This window comes from Pleurodeles waltl, chromosome 11 (assembly GCF_031143425.1).
Source record: "Pleurodeles waltl isolate 20211129_DDA chromosome 11, aPleWal1.hap1.20221129, whole genome shotgun sequence".
In the NCBI taxonomy this organism is placed as follows: Eukaryota; Metazoa; Chordata; class Amphibia; order Caudata; family Salamandridae; genus Pleurodeles; species Pleurodeles waltl.
This window is the reverse complement of record NC_090450.1, coordinates 938,507,035-938,534,648: the sequence shown is the minus strand read 5'-3', so window position 1 is coordinate 938,534,648 and position 27,614 is coordinate 938,507,035. Positions and strand designations below refer to the sequence as shown.

General features: G+C 44.8%; 1 protein-coding gene across 1 annotated transcript in view; it reads right to left on the bottom strand.

The window, feature by feature from the left end:
- RNF10 (ring finger protein 10) overlaps positions 1-27,614 on the bottom strand; it is a 263,755-nt gene that overhangs the window by 173,949 nt on the left and 62,192 nt on the right. Inside the window, exons 9-11 of the mRNA XM_069215043.1 lie at positions 24,947-25,250; positions 15,677-15,810; positions 894-1,011 (exon numbers count right to left, since the gene is read on the bottom strand). Of these exons, the coding sequence (XP_069071144.1) occupies positions 894-1,011; positions 15,677-15,810; positions 24,947-25,250 (556 nt within the window). The remainder of the gene's footprint in view (positions 1-893; positions 1,012-15,676; positions 15,811-24,946; positions 25,251-27,614) is intronic.

Sequence of the window (27,614 nt, the reverse complement as noted above, 5' to 3'; positions counted from 1 at the left end):
GCAGTGTCTGGGATGGATCTGCCAGCTGTAATCTGACTGAAGGCCTACTCAGATCAGTGGTAGGCACCAGAGTACCAATAATGCACACGGCCTCTATAAAGGCATATCTGTTGCAGTGTAGCCAACAGCCACAAGAATTTTGGTGGATTTGAACTAACTCAGGAATCTATTCTGTGGTAGGAGATTGGGGACGAGATCATGGGGTACCCTGATGTCTTTGTGACTTTTGACAAGAGTGACAGAAAAAAGGGGAGTCGTAGTTCAACTTTTTACTCTGACCTCCCTCAAAATTGTGGGAGTAGGACGACAAACCTTTAGTGACAACAGCCCTGGGAGTGAGAATGAGTCTGCAACCTCAAATTCAAACAAGGCAGGGTTTTACATGCTTTTCTGCAGTGCTCTACGACAGTTTGTTCTTGGAAGGCCTTCGGGTTCATTTGAGACATGTACTATGAACACTTACTTCAAACTAGGGAGCGAGCTCGGGATCCAAGTTGGAAGGCGAACAGATGTCAACATACAGAGGTGGTTTTAAGTGGCCCTAACCATTTTAGGGTTGGAGTGGAGCACAAAGTCACATGGTTTCAGATACTGGCATGCAAGGGAATTGCTGAGAACAATCTGTAAATTCAGTATGGCACCAGTGCAATATATTCACAAATGAGGAACGTGCGGTTAGAGGTACCAATCAGAAATACATCACGTTAGCAAAAATATGTACGTACTCTGGGAAATATGGATTTGGTGTGAAGGGGTAAATAAACCATACTGTTAAATATACATCCATGCCAATTTCAACACATGTATTCAAATGTACATTTCATGATTATTGAATTGGAGGCAGAGTATTGCTAGGCAAACATTACTGAATTTTAATAAAAGTAAATACTAACCTGAGAAGAGAGCAAGAGTCTCCTTGGACACAGATGGTGGCTTTAGGTCTAGCTCACAGATGCTAAACTCACATGTGAGAGGCAAGTGACACAGGTACCTGTGACGCCGCCTAACTTCCTGTGGGAGAATGGAAGAACATTCCTGAATAATCTGGTTTTCACTAAAAGTGCTCACATTTCTTCACCCAGACCAACCAAACCCCATTTTAAAGATTCTGTATTCAAGCATGCAATAATCGTAGAGTCCTTCATGCAAAGTATTTTGCAAAAGCAAAGAGGTAATTTACATACACTCCTAGTTTCCCCATTATGTGACTTTTTTTGTTTATCCACAATGAAAAAAATTCACAAGCAAAGATTCGTTCCTCGAAAGAAATCCTTTCCATACATAAAAGCCAAATCAAATGGCAGGAATGAAACTGAATTTTTTTAAAACTTTCATCTTTAACTGACCATGCTGCTCCAATTTAGATAGGAAGCATCAGAGTTTATGCACAGACACTGCTTGTGTTTCAGGCCAGTCCTTGTTGCAGAGGTTACACCTCAAACAGCTCTGGAACACACATGTCCACAATTTAATATTGCCTGAAAAGCCATTCAGCGTCCGCTTCAAGGGAATCAGGGTGTGTTTACTGTGATGGAAGTCAAAAATTACAAAGACCCCTTTTTATTCTCTTATGATATTCATGAACATAGGATCTAACTAAAATATCCCTAATCCTAAAGTCAAAAGGCATGGTATGGATGGAATAAGTTGGACAGCAATTTTTGGTGCATAGGTGCAAAGATTACATCGGAATACTTGACCCACTTTGTATCTATTGTGGAATCTGAATCAAGGCGCAAGTGCTTTACAAGTGTTAACTGATCTGTAGGTAGCTGCCCTGAAAATCTAAGTAATGGAAACACTTCTGAGAAGTAAGGAGGGGCAGCTTTACTTCTGCCTGAATGAGCCCTAAGTCCGTCCGGAAGAGATGGATTTACTTTCTAGTAAAGTATAACAAAAGACTATGCAACAAACTACAATTATTTAGACTTCATTCCTATACAGAAATTGTTAATTTCCAGTTAATGTGATTGAAGAGCTCTTCCTGCCAGGAGGAAGTGATCGGGTAAAAACTGCAAAGCGACAGAGCACAGTGGTTTATATGGGGGAAAGAAAATACTTTTAAGAGGCAACTCCGTGAGTGAAATTCGGGAACACATGCAGACACTACACAAAGCTGGCCTATCTTCCTGAGGCAAGTGTAATTAATTACAAGGACACCACAGCTTGCTCCCTACAGTACCCAGAACTTAAGGGATAGGTTCCAAAAGAGATTCCTTGGTATCTGGTCCAGTGCAATCCTGCTCTTACCTATGTAGATGGGTCACTCATGTGTTGTGTATGTCAGTCCATAGCTCATTAGCCCTATTACATACACCCATTATAATTCCCTAGATGGCTACTCATTCAGATTAGAGTACACCAGTAACAAATCCTGAGGAAGGAATGCCAAAGACCCGTGAGGGCAGGAAGGCAGACACCTGTCAACCAACTTTCAATTTGGGACTGTACTGTCCCACAAATCAGTTTTGTTTTTAACCTTACTGTGGTTAAAGTGAGTTAAACTCTTCATATCCTAGCTGCAGGTAATTTTAACCACTTACAATAGCCCAACCTTAAAATAAAAGGATGAAAACTACCTGAGTTTAGAGGATCTTTGATCTAGATAAAGATCCTGAAAAAAAACAGCTCCATCATGGAGCCAGTGATGTATTGCACACCCCACCTAATGTGGAGCACAACCAGATGAAGAATGCCACCTTGGTGAGCGAAGGTCAGTGTATCCTAAAACAAGCATTTGCAATGCAATGGGTCTCGCATTTCTCAGAGTTATAGCTATTAGCAGTTGTAAACTCCAAACTGGACTTGCCACATTAAATGGAGAAAAAAAAAAAGAGCGTGATCGCGCTGCTACAGTTCACTCGTAGTGAAACCGACTGGCAAAAGTACAATTATCTACGTAACCGGCAAAAGTGCAATTAACTATGTAACAGGGTCGATGTCATGGAAAGTGGTCGACTTCTGCCAAACGAGATCACGCTGCGAAAAAAGATAAAAAGTAGTCCACAAACCGGATGGAAAACAGCGAGCCTCGCATGTTTTCAGTACTTGGTCGCTGCATTTGAGGAGGGCTAACCACCGGAAAAGGCATGACGTTTGCATGCCTTCCACTAATGAAAACAAGCAGATTTTAACAGGCAAGCCCAAGAACCAAAGACGCTGATGACACATGGATGGGACTCAGAGCCCTTTTCTAACTACTAAAGCGTCTCGCAAGCGAAATGCAAGCGACGCAGGCTCGACTCTAAAAAGGATACTCAAACCTGGGAGTTGGTAACTTAAAGAAAAACTCCCCTTCAGTACCATTTGTTGAATGTCACCCTTGTAGACTGACTGTAAAAAGAACCCTCTTGCTCCCTCCCCTTTTGGTACAGATAACTTTGTAACACCCTTCATCCTACAAGTAATTAAATAGAGCATATGACTTGATACTTGCTGACCCAGCACACATCATGCATAATAACTACTAGAAAGTTTGCATTCCATGAGAGCTGTTATAACAGCTTTGTGTACTGTTCAAACTCAGAGCCCATCTGCTTGGATACAGTTATATCGGGTCTCAGGAAAGTTCTGGTTTCCAGATTTGGGGTAATGTTAAGTACTTCTAGGAAGTCCATTGCTGATACACTTTTTAGAGAGTCATTCCTCGTATCAGCCACTAGGTAACCTTTATAGAAGCTACATCTAAAATAGGTATTGTAAGGAAATGCCTCCTTGGCATGGTTGCCCCCTGACTTTTTGCCTTTGCTGATGCTATGTTTACAATTGAAAGTGTGCTGAGGCCTGCTAACCAGGCCCCAGCACCAGTGTTCTTTCCCTAACCTGTACTTTTGTATCCACAATTGGCAGACCCTGGCATCCAGATAAGTCCCTTGTAACTGGTACTTCTAGTACCAAGGGCCCTGATGCCAGGGAAGGTCTCTAAGGGCTGCAGCATGTCTTATGCCACCCTGGAGACCTCTCACTCAGCACAGACACACTGCTTGCCAGCTTGTGTGTGCTAGTGAGGACAAAACGAGTAAGTCGACATGGCACTCCCCTCAGGGTGCCATGCCAGCCTCTCACTGCCTATGCAGTATAGGTAAGACACCCCTCTAGCAGGCCTTACAGCCCTAAGGCAGGGTGCACTATACCATAGGTGAGGGTACCAGTGCATGAGCATGGTACCCCTACAGTGTCTAAACAAAACCTTAGACATTGTAAGTGCAGGGTAGCCATAAGAGTATATGGTCTGGGAGTTTGTCAAACACGAACTCCACAGCACCATAATGGCTACACTGAAAACTGGGAAGTTTGGTATCAAACTTCTCAGCACAATAAATGCACACTGATGCCAGTGTACATTTTATTGTAAAATACACCAGAGGGCACCTTAGAGGTGCCCCCTGAAACTTAACCGACTGTCTGTGTAGGCTGACTAGTTCCAGCAGCCTGCCACACCAGAGACATGTTGCTGGCCCCATGGGGAGAGTGCCTTTGTCACTCTGAGGCCAGTAACAAAGCCTGCACTGGGTGGAGATGCTAACACCTCCCCCAGGCAGGAGCTGTAACACCTGGCGGTGAGCCTCAAAGGCTCACCCCTTTGTCACAGCCCAGCAGGGCACTCCAGCTTAGTGGAGTTGCCCGCCCCCTCCGGCCACGGCCCCCACTTTTGGCGGCAAGGCTGGAGGGAACAAAGAAAATAACAAGGAGGAGTCACTGGCCAGTCAGGACAGCCCCTAAGGTGTCCTGAGCTGAGGTGACTCTAACTTTTAGAAATCCTCCATCTTGCAGATGGAGGATTCCCCCAATAGGGTTAGGATTGTGACCCCCTCCCCTTGGGAGGAGGCACAAAGAGGGTGTACCCACCCTCAGGGCTAGTAGCCATTGGCTACTAACCCCCCAGACCTAAACACGCCCTTAAATTTAGTATTTAAGGGCTACCCTGAACCCTAGAAAATTAGATTCCTGCAACTACAAGAAGAAGGACTGCCTAGCTGAAAACCCCTGCAGAGGAAGACCAGAAGACGACAACTGCCTTGGCTCCAGAAACTCACCGGCCTGTCTCCTGCCTTCCAAAGATCCTGCTCCAGCGACGCCTTCCAAAGGGACCAGGACTGCCCCTGCTTCGAAAAGACAAGAAACTCCCGAGGACAGCGGACCTGCTCCAAGAAAGGCTGCAACTTTGTTTCCAGCAGCCTTGAAAGAACCCTGCAAGCTCCCCGCAAGAAGCGTGAGACTTGCAACACTGCACCCGGCGACCCCGACTCGGCTGGTGGAGATCCAACACCTCAGGAGGGACCCCAGGACTACTCTGATACTGTGAGTACCAAAACCTGTCCCCCCTGAGCCCCCACAGCGCCGCCTGCAGAGGGAATCCCGAGGCTTCCCCTGACCGCGACTCTTTGAATCCTAAGTCCCGACGCCTGGGAGAGACCCTGCACCCGCAGCCCCCAGGACCTGAAGGACCGGACTTTCACTGGAGAAGTGACCCCCAGGAGTCCCTCTCCCTTGCCCAAGTGGAGGTTTCCCCGAGGAACCCCCCCCTTGCCTGCCTGCAGCGCTGGAGAGATCCCGAGATCTCTCATAGACTAACATTGCGAACCCGACGCTTGTTTCTACACTGCACCCGGCCGCCCCCGCGCCGCTGAGGGTGAAATTTCTGTGTGGGCTTGTGTCCCCCCCCGGTGCCCTACAAAACCCCCCTGGTCTGCCCTCCGAAGACGCGGGTACTTACCTGCAAGCAGACCGGAACCGGGGCACCCCCTTCTCTCCATTCTAGCCTATGCGTTTTGGGCACCACTTTGAACTCTGCACCTGACCGGCCCTGAGCTGCTGGTGTGGTGACTTTGGGGTTGCTCTGAACCCCCAACGGTGGGCTACCTTGGACCAAGAACTGAACCCTGTAAGTGTCTTACTTACCTGGTAAAACTAACAAAAACTTACCTCCCCCAGGAACTGTGAAAATTGCACTAAGTGTCCACTTTTAAAACAGCTATTTGTCAATAACTCGTAAAGTATACATGCAATTTTTATGATTTAAAGTTCCTAAAGTACTTACCTGCAATACCTTTCAAATGAGATATTACATGTAGAATTTGAACCTGTGGTTCTTAAAATAAACTAAGAAAAGATATTTTTCTATAACCAAACCTATTGGCTGGATTTGTCTGAGTGTGTGTACCTCATTTATTGTCTATGTGTATGTACAACAAATGCTTAACACTACTCCTTGGATAAGCCTACTGCTCGACCACACTACCACAAAATAGAGCATTAGTATTATCTATTTTTACCACTATTTTACCTCTAAGGGGAACCCTTGGACTCTGTGCATGCTATTCCTTACTTTGAAATAGCACATACAGAGCCAACTTCCTACATTGGTGGATCAGCGGTGGGGTACAAGACTTTGCATTTGCTGGACTACTCAGCCAATACCTGATCACACGACAAATTCCAAAATTGTCATTAGAAATTGATTTTTGCAATTTGAAAAAGTTTTCTAAAATCTTAAAAGACCTGCTAGGGCCTTGTGTTAGATCCTGTTTAGCAGTTCTTTTAGAGTTTAAAAGTTTGTAAAAGTTTGAATTAGATTCTAGAACCAGTTGTAGATTCTTAAAAAGTATTCCAACTTTTAGAAGCAAAATGTCTAGCACAGATGTGACTGTGGTGGAACTCGACACCACACCTTACCTCCATCTTAAGATGAGGGAGCTAAGGTCACTCTGTAAACTAAAGAAAATAACAATGGGCCCCAAACCTACCAAAATACAGCTCCAGGAGCTTTTGGCAGAGTTTGAAAAGACCAACCCCTCTGAGGGTGGCAACTCAGAGGAAGAGGATAGTGACTTGGAGGAAAATTCCCCCCTACCAATCCTATCTAGGGAGAACAGGGTCCCTCAAACCCTGACTCCAAAAATAATAGTCAGAGATGCTGGTTCCCTCACAGGAGAGACCAACACCTCTGAAATCACTGAGGATAGCCCCAGTGAAGAGGACATCCAGTTAGCCAGGATGGCCAAAAGATTGGCTTTGGAAAGACAGATCCTAGCCATAGAGAGGGAAAGACAAGAGATGGGCCTAGGACCCATCAATGGTGGCAGCAACATAAATAGGGTCAGAGATTCTCCTGACATGTTGAAAATCCCTAAAGGGATTGTAACTAAATATGAAGATGGTGATGACATCACCAAATGGTTCACAGCTTTTGAGAGGGCTTGTGTAACCAGAAAAGTGAACAGATCTCACTGGGGTGCTCTCCTTTGGGAAATGTTCACAGGAAAGTGTAGGGATAGACTCCTCACACTCTCTGGACAAGATGCAGAATCTTATGACCTCATGAAGGGCACCCTGATTGAGGGCTTTGGATTCTCCACTGAGGAGTATAGGATTAGATTCAGGGGGGCTCAAAAATCCTCGAGCCAGACCTGGGTTGACTTTGTAGACTACTCAGTGAAAACACTAGATGGTTGGATTCAAGGCAGTGGTGTAAGTAATTATGATGGGCTGTACAATTTATTTGTGAAAGAACACCTGTTAAGTAATTGTTTCAATGATAAACTGCATCAGCATCTGGTAGACCTAGGACCAATTTCTCCCCAAGAATTGGGAAAGAAGGCGGACCATTGGGTCAAGACAAGGGTGTCCAAGACTTCAACAGGGGGTGACCAAAAGAAAGGGGTCACAAAGACTCCCCAGGGGAAGGGTGATGAGACAACCAAAACTAAAAATAGTAAAGAGTCTTCTACAGGCCCCCAAAAACCTGCACAGGAGGGTGGGCCCAGAGCCTCTTCACAAAACAATGGGTACAAGGGTAAAAACTTTGATCCCAAAAAGGCCTGGTGTCATAGCTGTAAACAGCATGGACACCAAACTGGAGACAAGGCCTGTCCCAAGAAAGGTTCCACTCCAAACTCCCATCCAGGTAACACTGGTATGGCTAGTCTCCAAGTGGGATCAACAGTGTGCCCAGAGCAAATCAGGGTCCACACTGAAGCTACTCTAGTTTCTGAGGGTGGGGTGGATTTAGCCACACTAGCTGTCTGGCCGCCTAACATGCAAAAATACAGACAGCAACTCTTAATTAATGGGACTAGAATAGAGGGCCTGAGGGATACAGGTGCCAGTGTCACCATGGTGACAGAGAAACTGGTTTCCCCTGGCCAATACCTGACTGGAAAAACTTACACAGTCACCAACGCTGACAATCAGAGAAAAGTACATCCCATGGCAATGGTTACTTTAGAATGGGGAGGGGTCAATGGCCTGAAACAGGTGGTGGTCTCCTCAAATATCCCAGTGGACTGTCTGCTTGGAAATGACCTGGAGTCCTCAGCATGGGCTGAGGTAGAACTAAAAACCCATGCAGCAATGCTGGGTATCCCTGAACTGGTGTGTGTGAAAACAAGAGCACAGTGCAAGGCACAGGGTGAACAAGTAGAGCTGGAGTCTGGAAGAATGGCCCAGCCTACCAAGAGAACAGGAAAGTCAGTTGGGAAACCAACTGCAACACAGCAAAAGAAAGGGAACATCTCTTCTCAGGAAGAAGTTCTGCCCTCTGAGGGAACTGAGCCTTTGGCGCTTGAACCTTACCAGGTTGAGCTCTTAGGCCCAGGGGGACCCTCAAGGGAGGAGCTGTGTAAGGGACAAGAAACCTGTCCCTCTCTTGAAGGCCTTAGGCAGCAAGCTGCTGAAGAGTCCAAAGGCAAGAAAAATGGAACACATAGGGTCTATTGGGAAGATGGACTCCTGTACACTGAGGCCAGAGACCCCAAACCTGGTGCCACTAGGAGAGTGGTAGTGCCTCAGCTGTTCAGGAAGTTCATCCTAACATTGGCCCATGACATTCCCCTTGCTGGACATTTGGGACAAACCAAGACGTGGGAGAGGTTAGTCAACCACTTCTACTGGCCCAATATGTCCAACATGGTTAAGGAGTTTTGCCTCTCCTGCCCCACCTGTCAAGCCAGTGGTAAGACAGGTGGGCATCCAAAGGCCCCCCTCATTCCACTTCCGGTGGTGGGGGTTCCCTTTGAAAGAGTGGGTGTGGACATAGTTGGTCCACTAGAACCTCCCACAGCCTCAGGAAATATGTATATCCTGGTAGTAGTGGATCATGCTACCAGGTATCCTGAAGCTATTCCCCTTAGGTCGACTACTGCCCCTGCAGTAGCCAAGGCCCTCATTGGTATCTTTACCAGAGTGGGTTTCCCTAAGGAGGTGGTGTCTGACAGAGGTACCAACTTCATGTCAGCATACCTAAAGCACATGTGGAATGAGTGTGGAGTGACTTATAAATTCACTACACCATACCATCCACAAACTAATGGCTTGGTTGAGAGATTCAACAAGACATTAAAAGGCATGATCATGGGGCTCCCAGAAAAACTCAAAAGGAGATGGGATGTCCTCTTGCCATGTCTGCTTTTCGCTTACAGAGAGGTGCCACAGAAGGGAGTAGGATTCTCACCCTTTGAACTTCTGTTTGGTCATCCTGTAAGGGGACCACTTGCCCTTGTTAAAGAAGGCTGGGAGAGACCTCTCCATGAGCCTAAACAGGACATAGTGGACTATGTACTTGGCCTTCGCTCTAGAATGGCAGAGTACATGGAAAAGGCAACCAAAAACCTTGAGGCCAGCCAACAGCTCCAGAAGTTTTGGTATGACCAAAAGGCTGCACTGGTTGAGTTCCAACCAGGGCAGAAAGTCTGGGTTCTGGAGCCTGTGGCTCCCAGGGCACTCCAGGACAAATGGAGTGGCCCTTACCCAGTGCTAGAAAGGAAGAGTCAGGTCACCTACCTGGTGGACCTGGGCACAAGCAGGAGCCCCAAGAGGGTGATCCATGTGAACCGCCTTAAGCTCTTCCATGACAGGGCTGATGTGAATCTGTTGATGGTAACAGATGAGGATCAGGAGGCAGAGAGTGAACCTCTCCCTGATCTTCTGTCATCAGACCCAAAAGATGGCACAGTAGATGGAGTGATCTACTCAGACACCCTCTCTGGCCAACAGGAAGCTGATTGTAGGAGAGTCCTACAACAGTTTCCTGAACTCTTCTCCTTAACCCCTGGTCAGACACACCTGTGTACCCATGATGTGGACACAGGAGACAGCATGCCTGTCAAAAACAAAATCTTTAGACAGTCTGACAATGTTAAGGAAAGCATCAAGGTGGAAGTCCACAAGATGCTGGAATTGGGAGTAATTGAGCGCTCTGACAGCCCCTGGGCTAGCCCAGTGGTCTTAGTCCCCAAACCTCACACCAAAGATGGAAAGAAAGAGATGAGGTTTTGTGTGGACTACAGAGGGCTCAATTCTGTCACCAAGACAGATGCTCATCCAATTCCTAGAGCTGATGAGCTCATAGACCAATTAGGTGCTGCCAAATTCTTAAGTACCTTTGACTTGACAGCAGGGTACTGGCAAATAAAAATGGCACCTGGAGCAAAAGAGAAAACAGCATTCTCCACACCTGATGGGCATTATCAGTTTACTGTTATGCCCTTTGGTTTAAAGAATGCCCCTGCCACCTTCCAAAGGTTGGTGAATCAAGTCCTTGCTGGCTTGGAGTCCTTTAGCACAGCTTATCTTGATGATATTGCTGTCTTTAGCTCCACCTGGCAGGATCACCTGGTCCACCTGAAGAAGGTTTTGAAGGCTCTGCAATCTGCAGGCCTCTCTATCAAGGCATCCAAATGCCAGATAGGGCAGGGAACTGTGGTTTACTTGGGACACCTTGTAGGTGGAGGCCAAGTTCAGCCACTCCAACCCAAGATCCAGACTATTCTGGACTGGGTAGCTCCAAAAACCCAGACTCAAGTCAGGGCATTCCTTGGCTTGACTGGGTATTACAGGAGGTTTGTGAAGGGATATGGATCCATTGTGACAGCCCTCACTGAACTCACCTCCAAGAAAATGCCCAATAAAGTGAACTGGACTGTGGAATGCCAACAGGCCTTTGACACCCTGAAACAAGCAATGTGCTCAGCACCAGTTCTAAAAGCTCCAGATTATTCTAAGCAGTTCATTGTGCAGACTGATGCCTCTGAACATGGGATAGGGGCAGTTTTGTCCCAAACAAATGATGATGGCCTTGACCAGCCTGTTGCTTTCATTAGCAGGAGGTTACTCCCCAGGGAGCAGCGTTGGAGTGCCATTGAGAGGGAGGCCTTTGCTGTGGTTTGGTCCCTGAAGAAGCTGAGACCATACCTCTTTGGGACTCACTTCCTAGTTCAAACTGACCACAGACCTCTCAAATGGCTGATGCAAATGAAAGGTGAAAATCCTAAACTGTTGAGGTGGTCCATCTCCCTACAGGGAATGGACTTTATAGTGGAACACAGACCTGGGACTGCCCATGCCAATGCAGATGGCCTTTCCAGGTTCTTCCACTTAGAAAATGAAGACTCTCTTGGGAAAGGTTAGTCTCATCCTCTTTCGTTTGGGGGGGGGGGGGGGTTGTGTAAGGAAATGCCTCCTTGGCATGGTTGCCCCCTGACTTTTTGCCTTTGCTGATGCTATGTTTACAATTGAAAGTGTGCTGAGGCCTGCTAACCAGACCCCAGCACCAGTGTTCTTTCCCTAACCTGTACTTTTGTATCCACAATTGGCAGACCCTGGCATCCAGATAAGTCCCTTGTAACTGGTACTTCTAGTACCAAGGGCCCTGATGCCAAGGAAGGTCTCTAAGGGCTGCAGCATGTCTTATGCCACCCTGGAGACCTCTCACTCAGCACAGACACACTGCTTGCCAGCTTGTGTGTGCTAGTGAGGACAAAACGAGTAAGTCGACATGGCACTCCCCTCAGGGTGCCATGCCAGCCTCTCACTGCCTATGCAGTATAGGTAAGACACCCCTCTAGCAGGCCTTACAGCCCTAAGGCAGGGTGCACTATACCATAGGTGAGGGTACCAGTGCATGAGCATGGTACCCCTACAGTGTCTAAACAAAACCTTAGACATTGTAAGTGCAGGGTAGCCATAAGAGTATATGGTCTGGGAGTTTGTCAAACACGAACTCCACAGCACCATAATGGCTACACTGAAAACTGGGAAGTTTGGTATCAAACTTCTCAGCACAATAAATGCACACTGATGCCAGTGTACATTTTATTGTAAAATACACCACAGAGGGCACCTTAGAGGTGCCCCCTGAAACTTAACCGACTGTCTGTGTAGGCTGACTAGTTCCAGCAGCCTGCCACACCAGAGACATGTTGCTGGCCCCATGGGGAGAGTGCCTTTGTCACTCTGAGGCCAGTAACAAAGCCTGCACTGGGTGGAGATGCTACCTCCCCCAGGCAGGAGCTGTAACACCTGGCGGTGAGCCTCAAAGGCTCACCCCTTTGTCACAGCCCAGCAGGGCACTTCAGCTTAGTGGAGTTGCCCGCCCCCTCCGGCCACGGCCCCCACTTTTGGCGGCAAGGCTGGAGGGAACAAAGAAAATAACAAGGAGGAGTCACTGGCCAGTCAGGACAGCCCCTAAGGTGTCCTGAGCTGAGGTGACTCTAACTTTTAGAAATCCTCCATCTTGCAGATGGAGGATTCCCCCAATAGGGTTAGGATTGTGACCCCCTCCCCTTGGGAGGAGGCACAAAGAGGGTGTACCCACCCTCAGGGCTAGTAGCCATTGGCTACTAACCCCCCAGACCTAAACACGCCCTTAAATTTAGTATTTAAGGGCTACCCTGAACCCTAGAAAATTAGATTCCTGCAACTACAAGAAGAAGGACTGCCTAGCTGAAAACCCCTGCAGAGGAAGACCAGAAGACGACAACTGCCTTGGCTCCAGAAACTCACCGGCCTGTCTCCTGCCTTCCAAAGATCCTGCTCCAGCGACGCCTTCCAAAGGGACCAGCGACCTCGACATCCTCTGAGGACTGCCCCTGCTTCAAAAAGACAAGAAACTCCCGAGGACAGCGGACCTGCTCCAAGAAAGGCTGCAACTTTGTTTCCAGCAGCCTTGAAAGAACCCTGCAAGCTCCCCGCAAGAAGCGTGAGACTTGCAACACTGCACCCGGCGACCCCGACTCGGCTGGTGGAGATCCAACACCTCAGGAGGGACCCCAGGACTACTCTGATACTGTGAGTACCAAAACCTGTCCCCCCTGAGCCCCCACAGCGCCGCCTGCAGAGGGAATCCCGAGGCTTCCCCTGACCGCGACTCTTTGAATCCTAAGTCCCGACGCCTGGGAGAGACCCTGCACCCGCAGCCCCCAGGACCTGAAGGACCGGACTTTCACTGGAGAAGTGACCCCCAGGAGTCCCTCTCCCTTGCCCAAGTGGAGGTTTCCCCGAGGAACCCCCCCCTTGCCTGCCTGCAGCGCTGGAGAGATCCCGAGATCTCTCATAGACTAACATTGCGAACCCGACGCTTGTTTCTACACTGCACCCGGCCGCCCCCGCGCCGCTGAGGGTGAAATTTCTGTGTGGGCTTGTGTCCCCCCCGGTGCCCTACAAAACCCCCCTGGTCTGCCCTCCGAAGACGCGGGTACTTACCTGCAAGCAGACCGGAACCGGGGCACCCCCTTCTCTCCATTCTAGCCTATGCGTTTTGGGCACCACTTTGAACTCTGCACCTGACCGGCCCTGAGCTGCTGGTGTGGTGACTTTGGGGTTGCTCTGAACCCCCAACGGTGGGCTACCTTGGACCAAGAACTGAACCCTGTAAGTGTCTTACTTACCTGGTAAAACTAACAAAAACTTACCTCCCCCAGGAACTGTGAAAATTGCACTAAGTGTCCACTTTTAAAACAGCTATTTGTCAATAACTCGTAAAGTATACATGCAATTTTTATGATTTAAAGTTCCTAAAGTACTTACCTGCAATACCTTTCAAATGAGATATTACATGTAGAATTTGAACCTGTGGTTCTTAAAATAAACTAAGAAAAGATATTTTTCTATAACCAAACCTATTGGCTGGATTTGTCTCTGAGTGTGTGTACCTCATTTATTGTCTATGTGTATGTACAACAAATGCTTAACACTACTCCTTGGATAAGCCTACTGCTCGACCACACTACCACAAAATAGAGCATTAGTATTATCTATTTTTACCACTATTTTACCTCTAAGGGGAACCCTTGGACTCTGTGCATGCTATTCCTTACTTTGAAATAGCACATACAGAGACAACTTCCTACAGGTATGGTGAGCAAACTACAAGAGCAGGGGAGTCTCCTCCAGGCTCCATAGTGGATTAAACTGATTTGATGAATCAGAAACAATATCTTAAATAAATATGAGCTAGCTCGAAGCCTCCTCAGAATGGTCATGCACTTACAGTAAATACAAGGGTTCAAACTAAAGGAAATGAAGGGAGCTGCAACAAGCTCCACCAATCAGGTTGCATTCGGAGTGTTTCTGCTTGGGACCTGCAGGCTCGTTTTCCTGCAAAATCTGAAGCAACTTGCCCTTCCTCTCTCTCAAATGCCTTTGAAATTGGCACTGCAGCCTTTGGTGGTAAGCCTGCAGCTGCTGGGACTGCTGCTCCTTTGGAGGTTGAGCATAAAGCTTGAGGGTAAGCAGTAGTGCAACCTGCAGATCAGAATCTCTTTCCATGCCTTTAGGGTTTCTGCTATAATTTTAATGTGGAATATTTCTTTTAAGCATGTATGCAAAATAATGACCTAAAAGTCGATTATTCATTTGTGGTCAGGGCCCAGCTTTAAATAAGTCAGTCATGACTATTCACACAGATAACAAATTACAATATAAATATGCCCAATCAACTAAATCTTAATTCAATGGCTGCAACATTTGAAACTAGAATGATGTAATTTGTAACTTCCTTACATCATTTAAGGTAACCTGCATACTTCTCAGCTCATCATGAAATAGCACAGTTGCAGTAGTCATCTTTTTATGAAGTTCCCTGTTGCCCACAAATTTTATGTCTAAGTCAACCCTTCCACTTTTTTCAGGTGGAAAGAATAGGCAGTTAACATACCTCGAGTGCATGACTGACGGACCACATTGTAAAGATGTTATGTTGTCTTTGTAGTTGCTGAGTAGCTGTTGGAATGTCCATCTTGGGCAGCATGGACATGAAGGCAGTAACTCCCCATAGGCTTCTCCTTGGTCAAAGTCCTGTTTACTGCCAAATGAGGCAGTTCTTGGACGTTCAGTCTGATAAAAGCTACACTCCTCAAGTTTGAATCAAAGTAGTTAGACAAAAGGGAACCGTTTTAAAGAGTGATAAGTGATCAGAGGAGTGTCCATGGATCCAATCTTAGGTGGCGAAACTGACTACCTAGCTGTGTCCTCTGGGATGGCAGAGGCTAAAGCTTGGTGCCTTAAAGTGTATTGAGCCTTACGCCTATCAGCCTAGTCACTTTCAAGCTTATTTTTAAAATATGGAGCCCTAAGAGGCCACAGTCTTGTGAAAATTCAATATAGCCATCTGAAAGAATGAGGAAAACATTTTTAAAGACGAAAAAAGGTTTCTAGCATTTATTACAGGATCCCACTTGTGAGTACAGATCACAATGAACAGTAAATACATGACTGAAAATGTTGAACACCATTCCATCATAAATGCCGCAACAAGTTAACTACCCAAACCATACGCTCTGCCCCAGCCAAAACTATTTAAAAAAGCAAACAGCTGTATTCATGGGAAAGCTTCAAATGTCAGAACTGCAAACCAATTTACAACAGAGGAATATTGAAGATTATTCTAGACATTACTAACCTCTGACATGGAAAACCCATCTATTTCCACCACTGCAGCTGTAATCTTCTCTGGACATTTCTCCAAGCTTCCATACTCTCGAACCAAGCAACGAACATTTACTGGATGAAGATACATGTGCTGTCCATCCTCCGCTGTAAAAACGTATTTTATAGACATTACATGACCAAACTGAATTAGTCCATTCTTAATCCACCCTAAGCAGAATCTAACCCCTCCCCAACAACATGTCACAATAGCAATAACGTACACTAGTTCTGCTGCCATACCTAAACAAAAACTGGACATTATCCAGGGACCTCCAAGCCCTAATCAAATGTGCTGCATTTGGAAAAAGGGACTTGTCACCTTGATTCGAGCTGCTGCCCCAATACACTGGGATACCAGACAAGCTTGAAAGTTTTGTTAGCTGGGATTATTTTTCCAATAACAGATAAGCTAGCTGAATAGACTTGGTAATATGCAGAGAATGGAAGGGATATAAAACCATATTCACAGCTAGCAGCAAAGATGTTAGATTAAAAAAACAAATACAAATTCAATAAAATTGAGTACAAGCAGAAGCCACACAACATCCTAGTCCATGTTCGGGTACAATCAAAACTGCAACTCCATTCAATAAATAACTTGGATCCACATCCCAATGTATGAGTCAAAAGGAGAAGCCACATCCCAAGGTATGAGTCAAAAGGAGAATTTGTTCTTAAATAAAGGTCCATGATGACCCATTCTTCAATTAGCACTAGACAAGCATACTTGTCAAAATCTCTACGTTAAGGGCTGTCTAAATTTGAATGTGTTAAGAGTAAACTACAGGTTTGAATATGCAACAAAAATATTAGGTTAATTCTGAATGCATGAAAAACAACTTGAATCATTCTGTGCATATATGGATCCACATAGTCTTAAGTGGTCTTTAAACCACAGATACTATCACATCTGGCCCACTTCATCATGCATAAAATTACAGAAAGGCATGAAGCCAAGGGGCATTATAATGCTACTTCCATGTGGTCAGTTATTCAGCTTTGATTCGTCATTCACAGGTTTTGCAGAGTATCCCCACCAATGAGGATATCCAAATATTTCTCTTTTGTTCCTTTATATAACTTCTGGCACACTCACTACATCAGGGTTGTAAAAGAAGGATGTTAATCAGGGCGTTTCTAAAACTGCAGGTGGGGCCCGTGTGCTTCACAAGGGAGCAAGATAGTTCAGTGATCATAGTATGTGCTCAAGTCCATATAAAGTGTGAATGCTACAGGTTCAGATCACAACACGGCCAACACTGATTTTGTGCCCTAAGTCAGTAAATTGAGAGCTAGCGCAATTTTAAATATTTGCAATTTGCAGCCCTACAAATTAAGTATGCAATTCTTCGAATGCAGGGTTCTTACGAAAAATATAACAGAGGAGTGGGACTCAAAGGGTAAAGTTCCTGTGCAGTGAGGCTCCCCTGACATCCAGAGTGGTGGTAATAAAACCTGTGGTGGAGTTATGGGTCTTTACCTTTACAAAGAAGCTGTTCTGGGGAGTAATTGGTGGGGAGTAATTGGCAAGCAATGAACTTCTTTCCTCTGGCATCAAATGGGATTCAGTTGCATTGCAGAGTATTACAGCTTTGTACTGGTAACTACTACCCAAGCCAACCTGGAAGAAATAAAAGCAATCCCCGACAGTAGGCCTGAAACAGTATTGTCTTGACGTCCAAGTGCTCCTTTGGGTCAAAGCTATAACTGAGAGCAACACACGTAAGAGGGGGTGCTTTTATTCATTCTACCATGGATCATCTCTGTTATGAAAAAACTACAACGTATCCAGAATTCCGCAGCCAGGCTACTATTACATATAAAGCCGCAAGCCCACATCTAGCCTGCCTTGAGAGCACTACACTGGTTACCCGTTGCCAGAAGATGCACTTTCAAGCTGCTTTGTATCACCCACAAAGTTATACATGGAACAGGACCGGTTTTTATCAGAAAGAAAATTACCAAATACATCCAACAAAGAAACCTCTGCTCAAGATTGGCACCCCGCCTTAGAACACCACCATACAAGAAAAAGACTATAGGTGGTACATCCTTCTCCGTCCAAGCAGCCAACCTATGGAATTCATTACCCCCCAACTATAAGAGCCACAGATAACTGTCTTCAGAAAACTACTCAAGAGTTGACTCTTTCCTTCATAACCACCGTATTCAAACAACTATGAACTATGCCTATGTTGATAAATATTTTTTTCAGATTATATGTATATTTCTATTTATTTATAGTTTCTTTAGAAAATATGTATTGCTTCTGTCATAACAATAAAATACACACTCTTTAAACCTGTTTGACTAAGTATTTTTTACCCATGATTCTAATTATGTATTGTATGTGCATATGTGTGTGTAGTCATGTGTGTGTGTATATATATATGTATGTATGTGTATATGTTTCTGTGCTTGGCATGTTCGTGGATCATTGCATGGCTCCTGGGTGGGTTGTTATACTAGATATCTATGAATTCCTGCTCTCATCTTATCACACTTATCTACTCATCACTCTTATGTCATGTCTCTATCAAACTATCCTCCATTCTCACTGACTCATCCCAAATCCCTTCTACCACTTTCATCTCCTAAATATCTCTGCCTAAGCTCTTCCCTCCGCTTCCACATCTAACTCACCAAACCTCACTACTACTGTGACCTCCCACACAACCCTACTAAATTCTCCTGCATTTATCTCACCCTGCTACTATGCTCTCCCTAACCCTGCCACATACTCTTCCCCCTCTGCCCCCCTTTACTCATCCCAAGCCTTTGGGTTGAGTAAATGAAGGATATACTCCCAATTAACACTTCTGGATTTCTTTCCTCCTCCACCCTTCCATTACTCCAGTCAATCTAACTAACAAACTCTCATATCCGCGGCTCAAATTAACTCATAATACTAAAACTGTACTCATTTAACGATACAAATCCATCACTAATTCTTGTTGGGTTCCAGAGTAGCGTGCTACTCATTGAAAAGCGCTTCGACGCCTCGTCAGGGGTAGTAATCGCTATATAAATACAATTACAATTATTCCTTATTCATACCAGGTTGGCTTGGATGGTGTATTACCAATCCAAAGCTGTAGTACTGTGCCTGGAGTGGTAATAGGCTTTTGCCATTTTCAGCTCGGCATGGATGGTACTGTGCTTAATCCCATGCTTAAAAACTGCTACAGAAACTAAAACAAAAAGAAAGTCTGAGGTGAGCAGGTCCATATAAAGGAGCAACCACACTGAATAATCTCTAAAAAATAAAATGGATAAACGCCTAAAACAAAAAAAAGTCTGAGGTGAGCAGGTCCATATAAGGGAGCAACCAAACTTAATAATTAATCTCTTAAAAAAATGGATAAAGGCCTTCCTTCAGAAGGGGAGGAAGATGTGAGGAATCTGGAGGAAGATCAGGTATCCATGAAAAAGAATTACTGAAGGTAATTAACTTTTCCTCCTAAAGGATACTTCTACCTACAGATTTCTTACCTTTAAATAGATTGCCAAGCAATACTAGAGGTGGTTGGTCTAAAATAAAGGCTATGCACAGAAATCTTGTAGTACTGAACAGGTGAAATGTCCATCCCACTTCCTCAGAGTATAAACAGTTTGCCAAAAGGAGTGGAGGGACACCCATGCTGCTTCTTTACATATGTCCACCACTGATACTCCTCTAGCTGGAGCTGCTGTGGTAGATTTTGTTCTGTTAGAGTGGGCCCAGAGTGTCATGCAGCTCCTCTGGTAGGGAATAAATCTTTACACACAAGAGAAACCTGAACTGCCTTTCCCTTCCTTTTGCTTGTGTAACCTATAAGAAGGATATTCTGATCTCTTTTGTGCAGTCAATGGAGATGCTTACCACACGTCTGGAGTACAGCCAGAGCAGCCGCTCCTTTTTCTATGTGGTGGGGGATAAAAGGTAAGTAGGGTGATAGATTGGGTGTCATGGAAGGGAAACACCGGTTTTGGAAAAAAAGTTGCCTTAGTTCTGAGTACTAACTTATACAGAAAGAAACAAAGTGGATGAACACTCGAGTACAGCAGTTCTCCAACAAGGGCGGAGGTAAAAAATAAAAATTACATTTTAGAAAGTTAGGAACAGCAACTGGCAGCTGTGAATAGACTCAAATGGACCGCTTTAAAAAAGTTCCACCAAATTTAGATTCCCATAGAGCAACAACAAAAGAGATGGTGGAAATTAATTTTAAGTCCCTCTTAAAAGGGAACCAAAACCAGTGACTTGAGTAATAACAATTGATCCGTGAGGCACAAAAAGGCTAACAAGGCTGCTATATTTCCTTTTACTGTACCAATGACACCCATGATGAGCTAAAGACAATGTGACCTGCAGCATGATATTGGCCAACTGCTTTCTGAAGGTCAATATTGTTACTGGAACATTAGGAAATACATTTATGCATTCTGCCATAAAAAAACGATTTAGTCATTAGTCAACACGCTGCTAAAACAAATACAACCACTTTCACTTTCAAAGGAGGGCTCCACTCAATCTCCATTCTTAAAAAATAAATAAAAAAAAAACAGTGGTTCTTATCAGATAAATGAATATTCAATGAAGACCAAGCACAATCGTAGTAACATCACAACAGTAGAAAGATAAAGCAGCCTCTATTATAAATATAAAGAAGGTCAAACACTATAATAAATCTTATGCCAATATATTTGTACAAGGTTCATATATAATTGTAACACGTCCCAAAAGGCATGGAAAGTGCAATTTACGAGAAATACATATTTACACATTACAAACAAAAAAGGTTGCATGCACATGACCCAGTTAGATTCAAAGGGTCACAAATTAGGTTTGTTGAAGCCCAGTCGACGACGTTTCGACCCTCTAACCAATATGGGGGTTTCAATGGGATTTAAAAGGGACACCTACTATAAAATCAATCCCCAAGTGCTCAACACCAATGTTGCAATTATACAGAAGCTACTTACAAGGGTATCTTTGTACCCCATGTGAAAAAGCCAAAAGGAGACGGATAGGTGGATACTGTCCCCACTGTGGGTGCAGCAAACCCATATTGGTTAGAGGTCAAAACGTCAGACTGGGCTTTAATGAACCTAATACTATGACTCTTTAAATCTAATTCAGTAATGTGCATGGTCATTAATTAAATTATTTTGGCAACTTTTTTTGCTTGCTCTAATGCGCAAATGTGCATTTCTTTTGAAAATTGCAAGTTCCATGACCTTGGGGACATTTCACAATTATATATGAACCGTGTACAAATATACTGGTTTAAGACTGATTATAGTGTTTGACCCTGTTCTTGTTACTAGTAATTGAGGATGCCTTTCTTCTACTAAATTGATATTAATACAATTGTGCTTGGTTTTCATTGAACATTTATTATCTGAACCACTGCTTTAAGAATAGTCTTATGGCCCAGATGCGTGTGAGGTAGGACTGCCTTTGTTGATTTGTAGAAAATCCACTCAATCTCCAGGAATAAAGGTGAAAAGTCTGGAGATTAGGGTGTAGGATCGGGCATCCCGATTTGGTGAGACAATACACAAAGTCTAAATGGAGCACATTGTTTGGGGGAGGGGAGGGGGCCAGGGCGGTTTGAGGTGTACATGTCTGTGTACCACACCCTTCTCGGCCAATCAGGGGCAATGTGGATAACTTGGGTCAGATCCTGGTAAATGTTCCTCAGAACTAGAGGAATGAAGGGTGTGGGAAGGGTGTGGGAGCGTACTCCTAATGAAGCAGAAGCCTCCACTACAACGGAATAGTATCCCTCCACACCCCAGACCACCTGTAACAGATGTTGAAGGGCACAGAACAAAGCAATGGGTGTTCCTACAAGCAGCCAAAAAAAAAAAAATCATGTGAGGGATATCCTACAGGACAAAGTCCCAGAACCACCTCTGGGTAGCGACTCAACAAGCTAAGGCTGTCGACTAGTATGTTGCATAAGCTAGCCAAGTGGTTAGCAACCAACCACATCCTTTGTTGGTGCAACTATGAGCAGATGCTCATCGTTTCTGGACAAACAAGCTCCCACACCTTGTTTACTGATGAACTGCACCGTAGTCAAGGTCAGGTAAAGATCTGGACCAACTGATTGCGAACTGCTAGACAAATAGCTCATAGTTCTACCAGATGGATATGTAAAGTCTGCTCCTTTGGAGACCATGCGCCTCTTATTCTCCAGAAACCCCAGGTGGAGGCATCAGTCAGGTCACAGCCGGCAGGGGACAAAACTGCTTTTCCTTTTAAGATGTTTGCCTCTGTTTTGCATCAGGCTAAAAGTGTTGTAGAGTCCTTGCTGATCACAATGGAGTCTGTTAGCTTTGGTGCTGGAACCATAGACTAAAGTACCATTGTGGAGTTCTCATGTCACATCATGCAGGAGGCCAGAGCGAGAAGGCGTAGAACTGAGGGGACTTGAATACGAGCACCTGGTTGTGACATCAGAATCATACTCTGAACGTTCTGAAACCTCTGGATGAGCACATGCTTGGAATCCGATGGTAACCAGTACTGCCCCGATGTACAGGAGGTACTGGGAGGGCACAGGTGAGACTGGTACATTTAATGAAAAAAACAAGTCGAACTACTGAGCTTATCCTTTGCGAGTTCTGCAACACCATCTGCTGCAAACTGGCTTTCATTGGTCAGTGTTAAGGAAACAGCAATTCCTGACAAGATGAGATGCCGCCACCACCACCTTGGTTAGGACTTGTGGAAGTCTGATTGGAAAGACTACAAACTGGTAGTGAGTGGACCTCACCATGAACCGCAGATTGTTCTAGTGTGACTGCAGGATTGGGATGTTGCAGTAGGCTTCCCACAAATTGAGAGATCATTGTCCATTGTATCTAGCTTCAGAAGGACATGAGCTAGAGACAGCCTCTTGCATTTCTCCTTAAAGTTGTAGAGACCGAGGTCTAGGATCGAATGAAGAATTGGGGACCGGGGGGGTCTGAGAAGCCAATGGAGGAGACAACTCAGTAGCTGACTCTGGTAAAGACTGGCCTGTGGAGAAGCCCTAGAAATGCTACTATAAATTCCAGCGAGTAGGAGTGCTTTTCATGGCAATGTTTGTCTTTTTGTACTTCATGAAGAGTTTGTGAGAAGGTGGAAAGGGACCTTGATCTTGTCCTGGCCCTATGTAGAGATCAAATGTATCTTCTGTGGTTGTCCTTTGCTCTAGCCATAAAAGGTTTAGCCTCATTCTTCTATTGCCTTTGTACACCTTCAGGCAAAGATCAACTTCAGAAAGTTGTGTCTAGCTGAGACTATAAACAATTGTCATGTTAATCTACAAGGCGTTTTCCCATTCAACAGGGCTTGAACCCAGGCTTTTTAGGGGTGACATCACCTGCACTGCACTACATTTCTTTCCTCGTGAGGGAAAGCAGCTCTTGATCTGTAATTAAACGTGCAGAAAAAACAGAACTGACATTGAGGCAGCTACTTTATGGCTCCTGTGACGTCAACACCACTTCCATTGCTACTATGGAGCCAGCACCATCTATCGCCACAGCATTATAGAAAAAGTTCAGTGATCAAGTCTGCAGGGGTGAAGAATCAGCAGGTAGATTTATTCATCAGAATAATGATGATTTGAGCACTTATTGGCATAGGATGAAAACCTATCAAATATCACAGGAATTAGCTTTTAAAGGAGTCTTTGGGGGGGGGGGGGGGGGGATTTAGTTGTGTAGACACTATAAAGTGGTTTCCCAATAGCATAAAGTTGTTGCAAGAGCATTAAGAGTGCTATCAATCAATCACAATATTTGTAGAGCGCACTACGTACCCGTTAGGGTTTCAAGGCGCTGGGGGGGGGGGGGGGGGGGGGGGCTGCTACTGGTCGAAGAGCCAGGTCTCAAGTAGTCTCCTGAAGGCTAGTAGGTCCTGGGTCTGTCGCAGGGCGGTCAGGAGGGTGTTCCAAGTTTTGGCGACGAGGTAGGAGAAGGATCTGCCACCTGAGGTCTTGCACTGAATGCGGGGAACGATGGCGAGGTCGGCGGAGCGGAGTTGGCGGGTGGGGGCGTAGAAGTGGAGTCTGTTGTTCAGGTAGGCTGGTCCGGCTACAATAGCCTTGCCTCTTAACTATGAAGCATTCATTAAATAGGGAGCCATGGAAGGTTATTTGCCTTTTGGGCATCAATCAGCACCGAGCAACAAAGTAGACAGCACTACCAAGTGTTGCTGAAACCATCTTGTTCTTCTAATGAATGCTAGCCTCTTGGCATATAAATTATGCAATGGTTGTCCAACTGGAGCAAAATGATTGGGGGGAAAACTGATAAGAAAACCAATTGAAGCAAATCTTGGTAGCACCCAGGGCTACTCTGAGTAGAAAATCAACTCCAAATGCATTTAGCTCTTCTTGGAGTAATACTTTACAGGGTACACCTATGGTCTTGAATTTTGTAATCGGATAAAAGCATCAATTATAACCAAAGCAACTTAAGACATCAAAGTGAGAATCAGTTGAAAGGGGTAGCAACTAAAACAAAATAATGGTGAAACTAAGATAAAAAGTTTAAGCAGGTTGCATTATTCGATAGTCTGTTTTTAGATCATATTAATGAACTTTTAAGTGAATGGTATCAATAAGATGAAATCAATGTTTTATTAACCAGGAATCGTGAGAAAACAACGAAAAGCAGTTAAGCTGCAGTGTCAAATAAAAATTAAAGAATATCTTCACACTGAGTGAAAATACTGCACACCAATAAAAATGGGCACTCATAAAAGGCTAAGGAAAAACTGGAAACATCTGACAATAGAATGTATTTCCAAAAAGTATTAACAGGACATGTGGCGTTGTGGGGTGTACAAAGATCTTCCCACCACTCCATTGAAAAAGAAACACACAAGCTGCTCTGTCTTGCTGGTCAGTTCTTATATAGCCCGCACTAAGGAAAAGGGGAAAAACATTATGGTATTCTGTCAAAAGACTAGTGTTATGTACAGTATAGTCTTTCCTTTAAATTGCATAGCAAATAATATGTATATGTATTGCTACGGAGAAAATGTTCTAAATAAACATCCTAGTGATTCCAAGACCTTTCCAAAACAGCAAATGATAATTTACCAGTTTTGTCAATCTATAAAATGCTGTGCTAGAGTCACCATCAACAAAGCAGGTAGCACCATAAAAGTTTACTCCATATCGATTAACCCAATCATTTTCTACTGACCAGAACAATAATTTGGAACTGGTAGTTTTTCATTTTATGTGGCACCCACCTTGGTAAAAGTAGTAAAAGGGTGAGTTACTCCATGGCCTGGTATTTGTTGCTACACGCTGCTGGTGACTGGAATCGGCACAGCTTGCTTCTCCAGCAAAATCCATTCCTGCTTTTACAGCAAGGTCCGCTTCAGCAGCAAGTGCCAATCCAGCTTCTACCGCAAGATCCGCTCGAGTCTCCTCCACACTGATTGGGTCACAAAGAAGGATTTTCTCATGCGGAAGTTGGAGCGGCTCCATGTCATTCTCCTCAACAGATTCTATAGTTTCTTCGTCAAAGGCAGATAAATACTGTACAACAAGCTAAGAATGGAAAAGAAAACTATTACATACGAAGATAAAAATGATCAGCGTTTCTAAGAAAGCCACAATAGCAGCAAGATACCATAGCAGCTTGGAACACTACTCCAGGAGATGTATTGCAGTGTTGATTAGAGTATAAAAATACTAAGCAAACTACTTCAGTATATAATTGCTGAAGTTTCTCAATTAAATGCAAAGTTAAGTGATCTGGTTATTTTCAGAAATTGTTCTATGTTTTAACTATTAGCTCTTCAACCTGCTTTGATTCATGCATTCTCCACTTAGTTGCCATCTCTTTACACTCCACTCTTATCATGCTGTCACAATTTACCTTATTTCTAGCTTGCTGCACTGAGCAAGCATCACGCCTGCCCAAAACTCAGGCTACATAGAGCAATAAGAACAATCAAATTTCACAAGCACTCAAATTATTGCCATTTGAGTGGTGTATACACTAAAGGCATGGCTAGACTATTTATTCAAGGAGCAACACCCTATATCTTTCTAAAAGAGCTTCACGTTTTCGCTCAGTAAAGAAAGTACTTGGTCTAAAAAAAAAAAATTGAGTTCATTGAACGTAGCAATCATGAAGTTAAACTAAGAAAAATGTCAACATTATTCCAAAAACTGGGCAGTTCGCTGAACACTATCCTAGTGCCCTAATAACCCTTTCTAATTACATGAGTTAGGTCTGCAGTGTTAGTGAGACTACTTTTTAAACCATAGGTTACAGACAGTGTGGTCAGGGGCAAACATTAAGCAGACCAAAAACTGGGTTAGGTTTGCTTCCTGTAAAATGAAACTAGGATTCGTGAGGACCAATTGCATCCACGTTTTCAGGTTTTGACCATTAAGAGTTCACTGCAGATTAGAGAGAACACATTCCTTACTTAGTGCCCATTGTAGGACAATTAACGTTCCTACCTTTTCCTCAACAGAACAGAAATCTGATTTGCAGTAGTTTTAACAGCCTGTGGTTGTAAGCTAATGTTTTCTCCAATCTACCTTAAATATCCCATACCCAGTCACAAATAAACAGTGCAGGAGTGTAGGAAGTTGGCTCTGTATGTGCTATTTCAAAGTAAGGAATAGCATGCACAGAGTCCAATGGTTCCCCTTAGAGGTAAAATAGTGGTAAAAATAGATAATACTAATGCTCTATTTTGTGGTAGTGTGGTCGAGCAGTAGGCTTATCCAAGGAGTAGTGTTAAGCATTTGTTGTACATACACAGACAATAAATGAGGTACACACACTCAGAGACAAATCCAGCCAATAGGTTTTGTTTATAGAAAAATATCTTTTCTTAGTTTATTTTAAGAACCACAGGTTCAAATTTAACATGTAATATCTTGTTTGAAAGGTATTGCAGGTAGGTACATTAGGAACTTTGAATCATTTCAATTGCATGTATACTTTTCAAGTTATTCACAAATAGCTACTTTAAAAGTTTCACAGTTCCTGGGGGAGGTACGTTTTTGTTAGTTTTACCAGGTAAGTAAGACACTTACAGGGTTCAGTTCTTGGTCCAAGGTAGCCCACCGTTGGGGGTTCAGAGCAACCCCAAAGTTACCACACCAGCAGCTCAGGGCCGGTCAGGTGCAGAGTTCAAAGTGGTGCCCAAAACGCATAGGCTATAATGGAGAGAAGGGGGTGCCCCGGTTCCGGTCTGCTTGCAGGTAAGTACCCGCGTCTTCGGAGGGCAGACCAGGGGGGTTTTGTAGGGCACCGGGGGGACACAAGCCCACACAGAAATTTCACCCTCAGCGGCGTGGGGGCGGCCGGGTGCAGTGTTAGAACAAGCGTCGGGTTCGCAATGTAAGTCAATGAGAGATCAAGGGATCTCTTCAGCGCTGCAGGCAGGCAAGGGGGGGCTTCCTCGGGGAAACCTCCACTTGGGCAAGGGAGAGGGACTCCTGGGGGTCACTTCTGCAGTGAAAGTCCGGTCCTTCAGGTCCTGGGGGCTGCGGGTGCAGGGTCTTTTCCAGGCGTCGGGACTTAGGTTTCAGAGAGTCGCGGTCAGGGGAAGCCTCGGGATTCCCTCTGCAGGCGGCGCTGTGGGGGCTCAGGGGGGACAGGTTTTGGTACTCACAGTCGTAGAGTAGTCCGGGGGTCCTCCCTGAGGTGTTGGTTCTCCACCAGCCGAGTCGGGGTCGCCGGGTGCAGTGTTGCAAGTCTCACGCTTCTTGCGGGGAGTTGCAGGGTTCTTTAAAGCTGCTTCTTGAAACAAAGTTGCAGTCTTTTTGGAGCAGGTCCGCTGTCCTCAGGAGTTTCTTGTCGTCGTCGAAGCAGGGCAGTCCTCAGAGGATTCAGAGGTCGCTGGTCCCTTTGGAAGGCGTCGCTGGAGCAGAGTTCTTTGGAAGGCA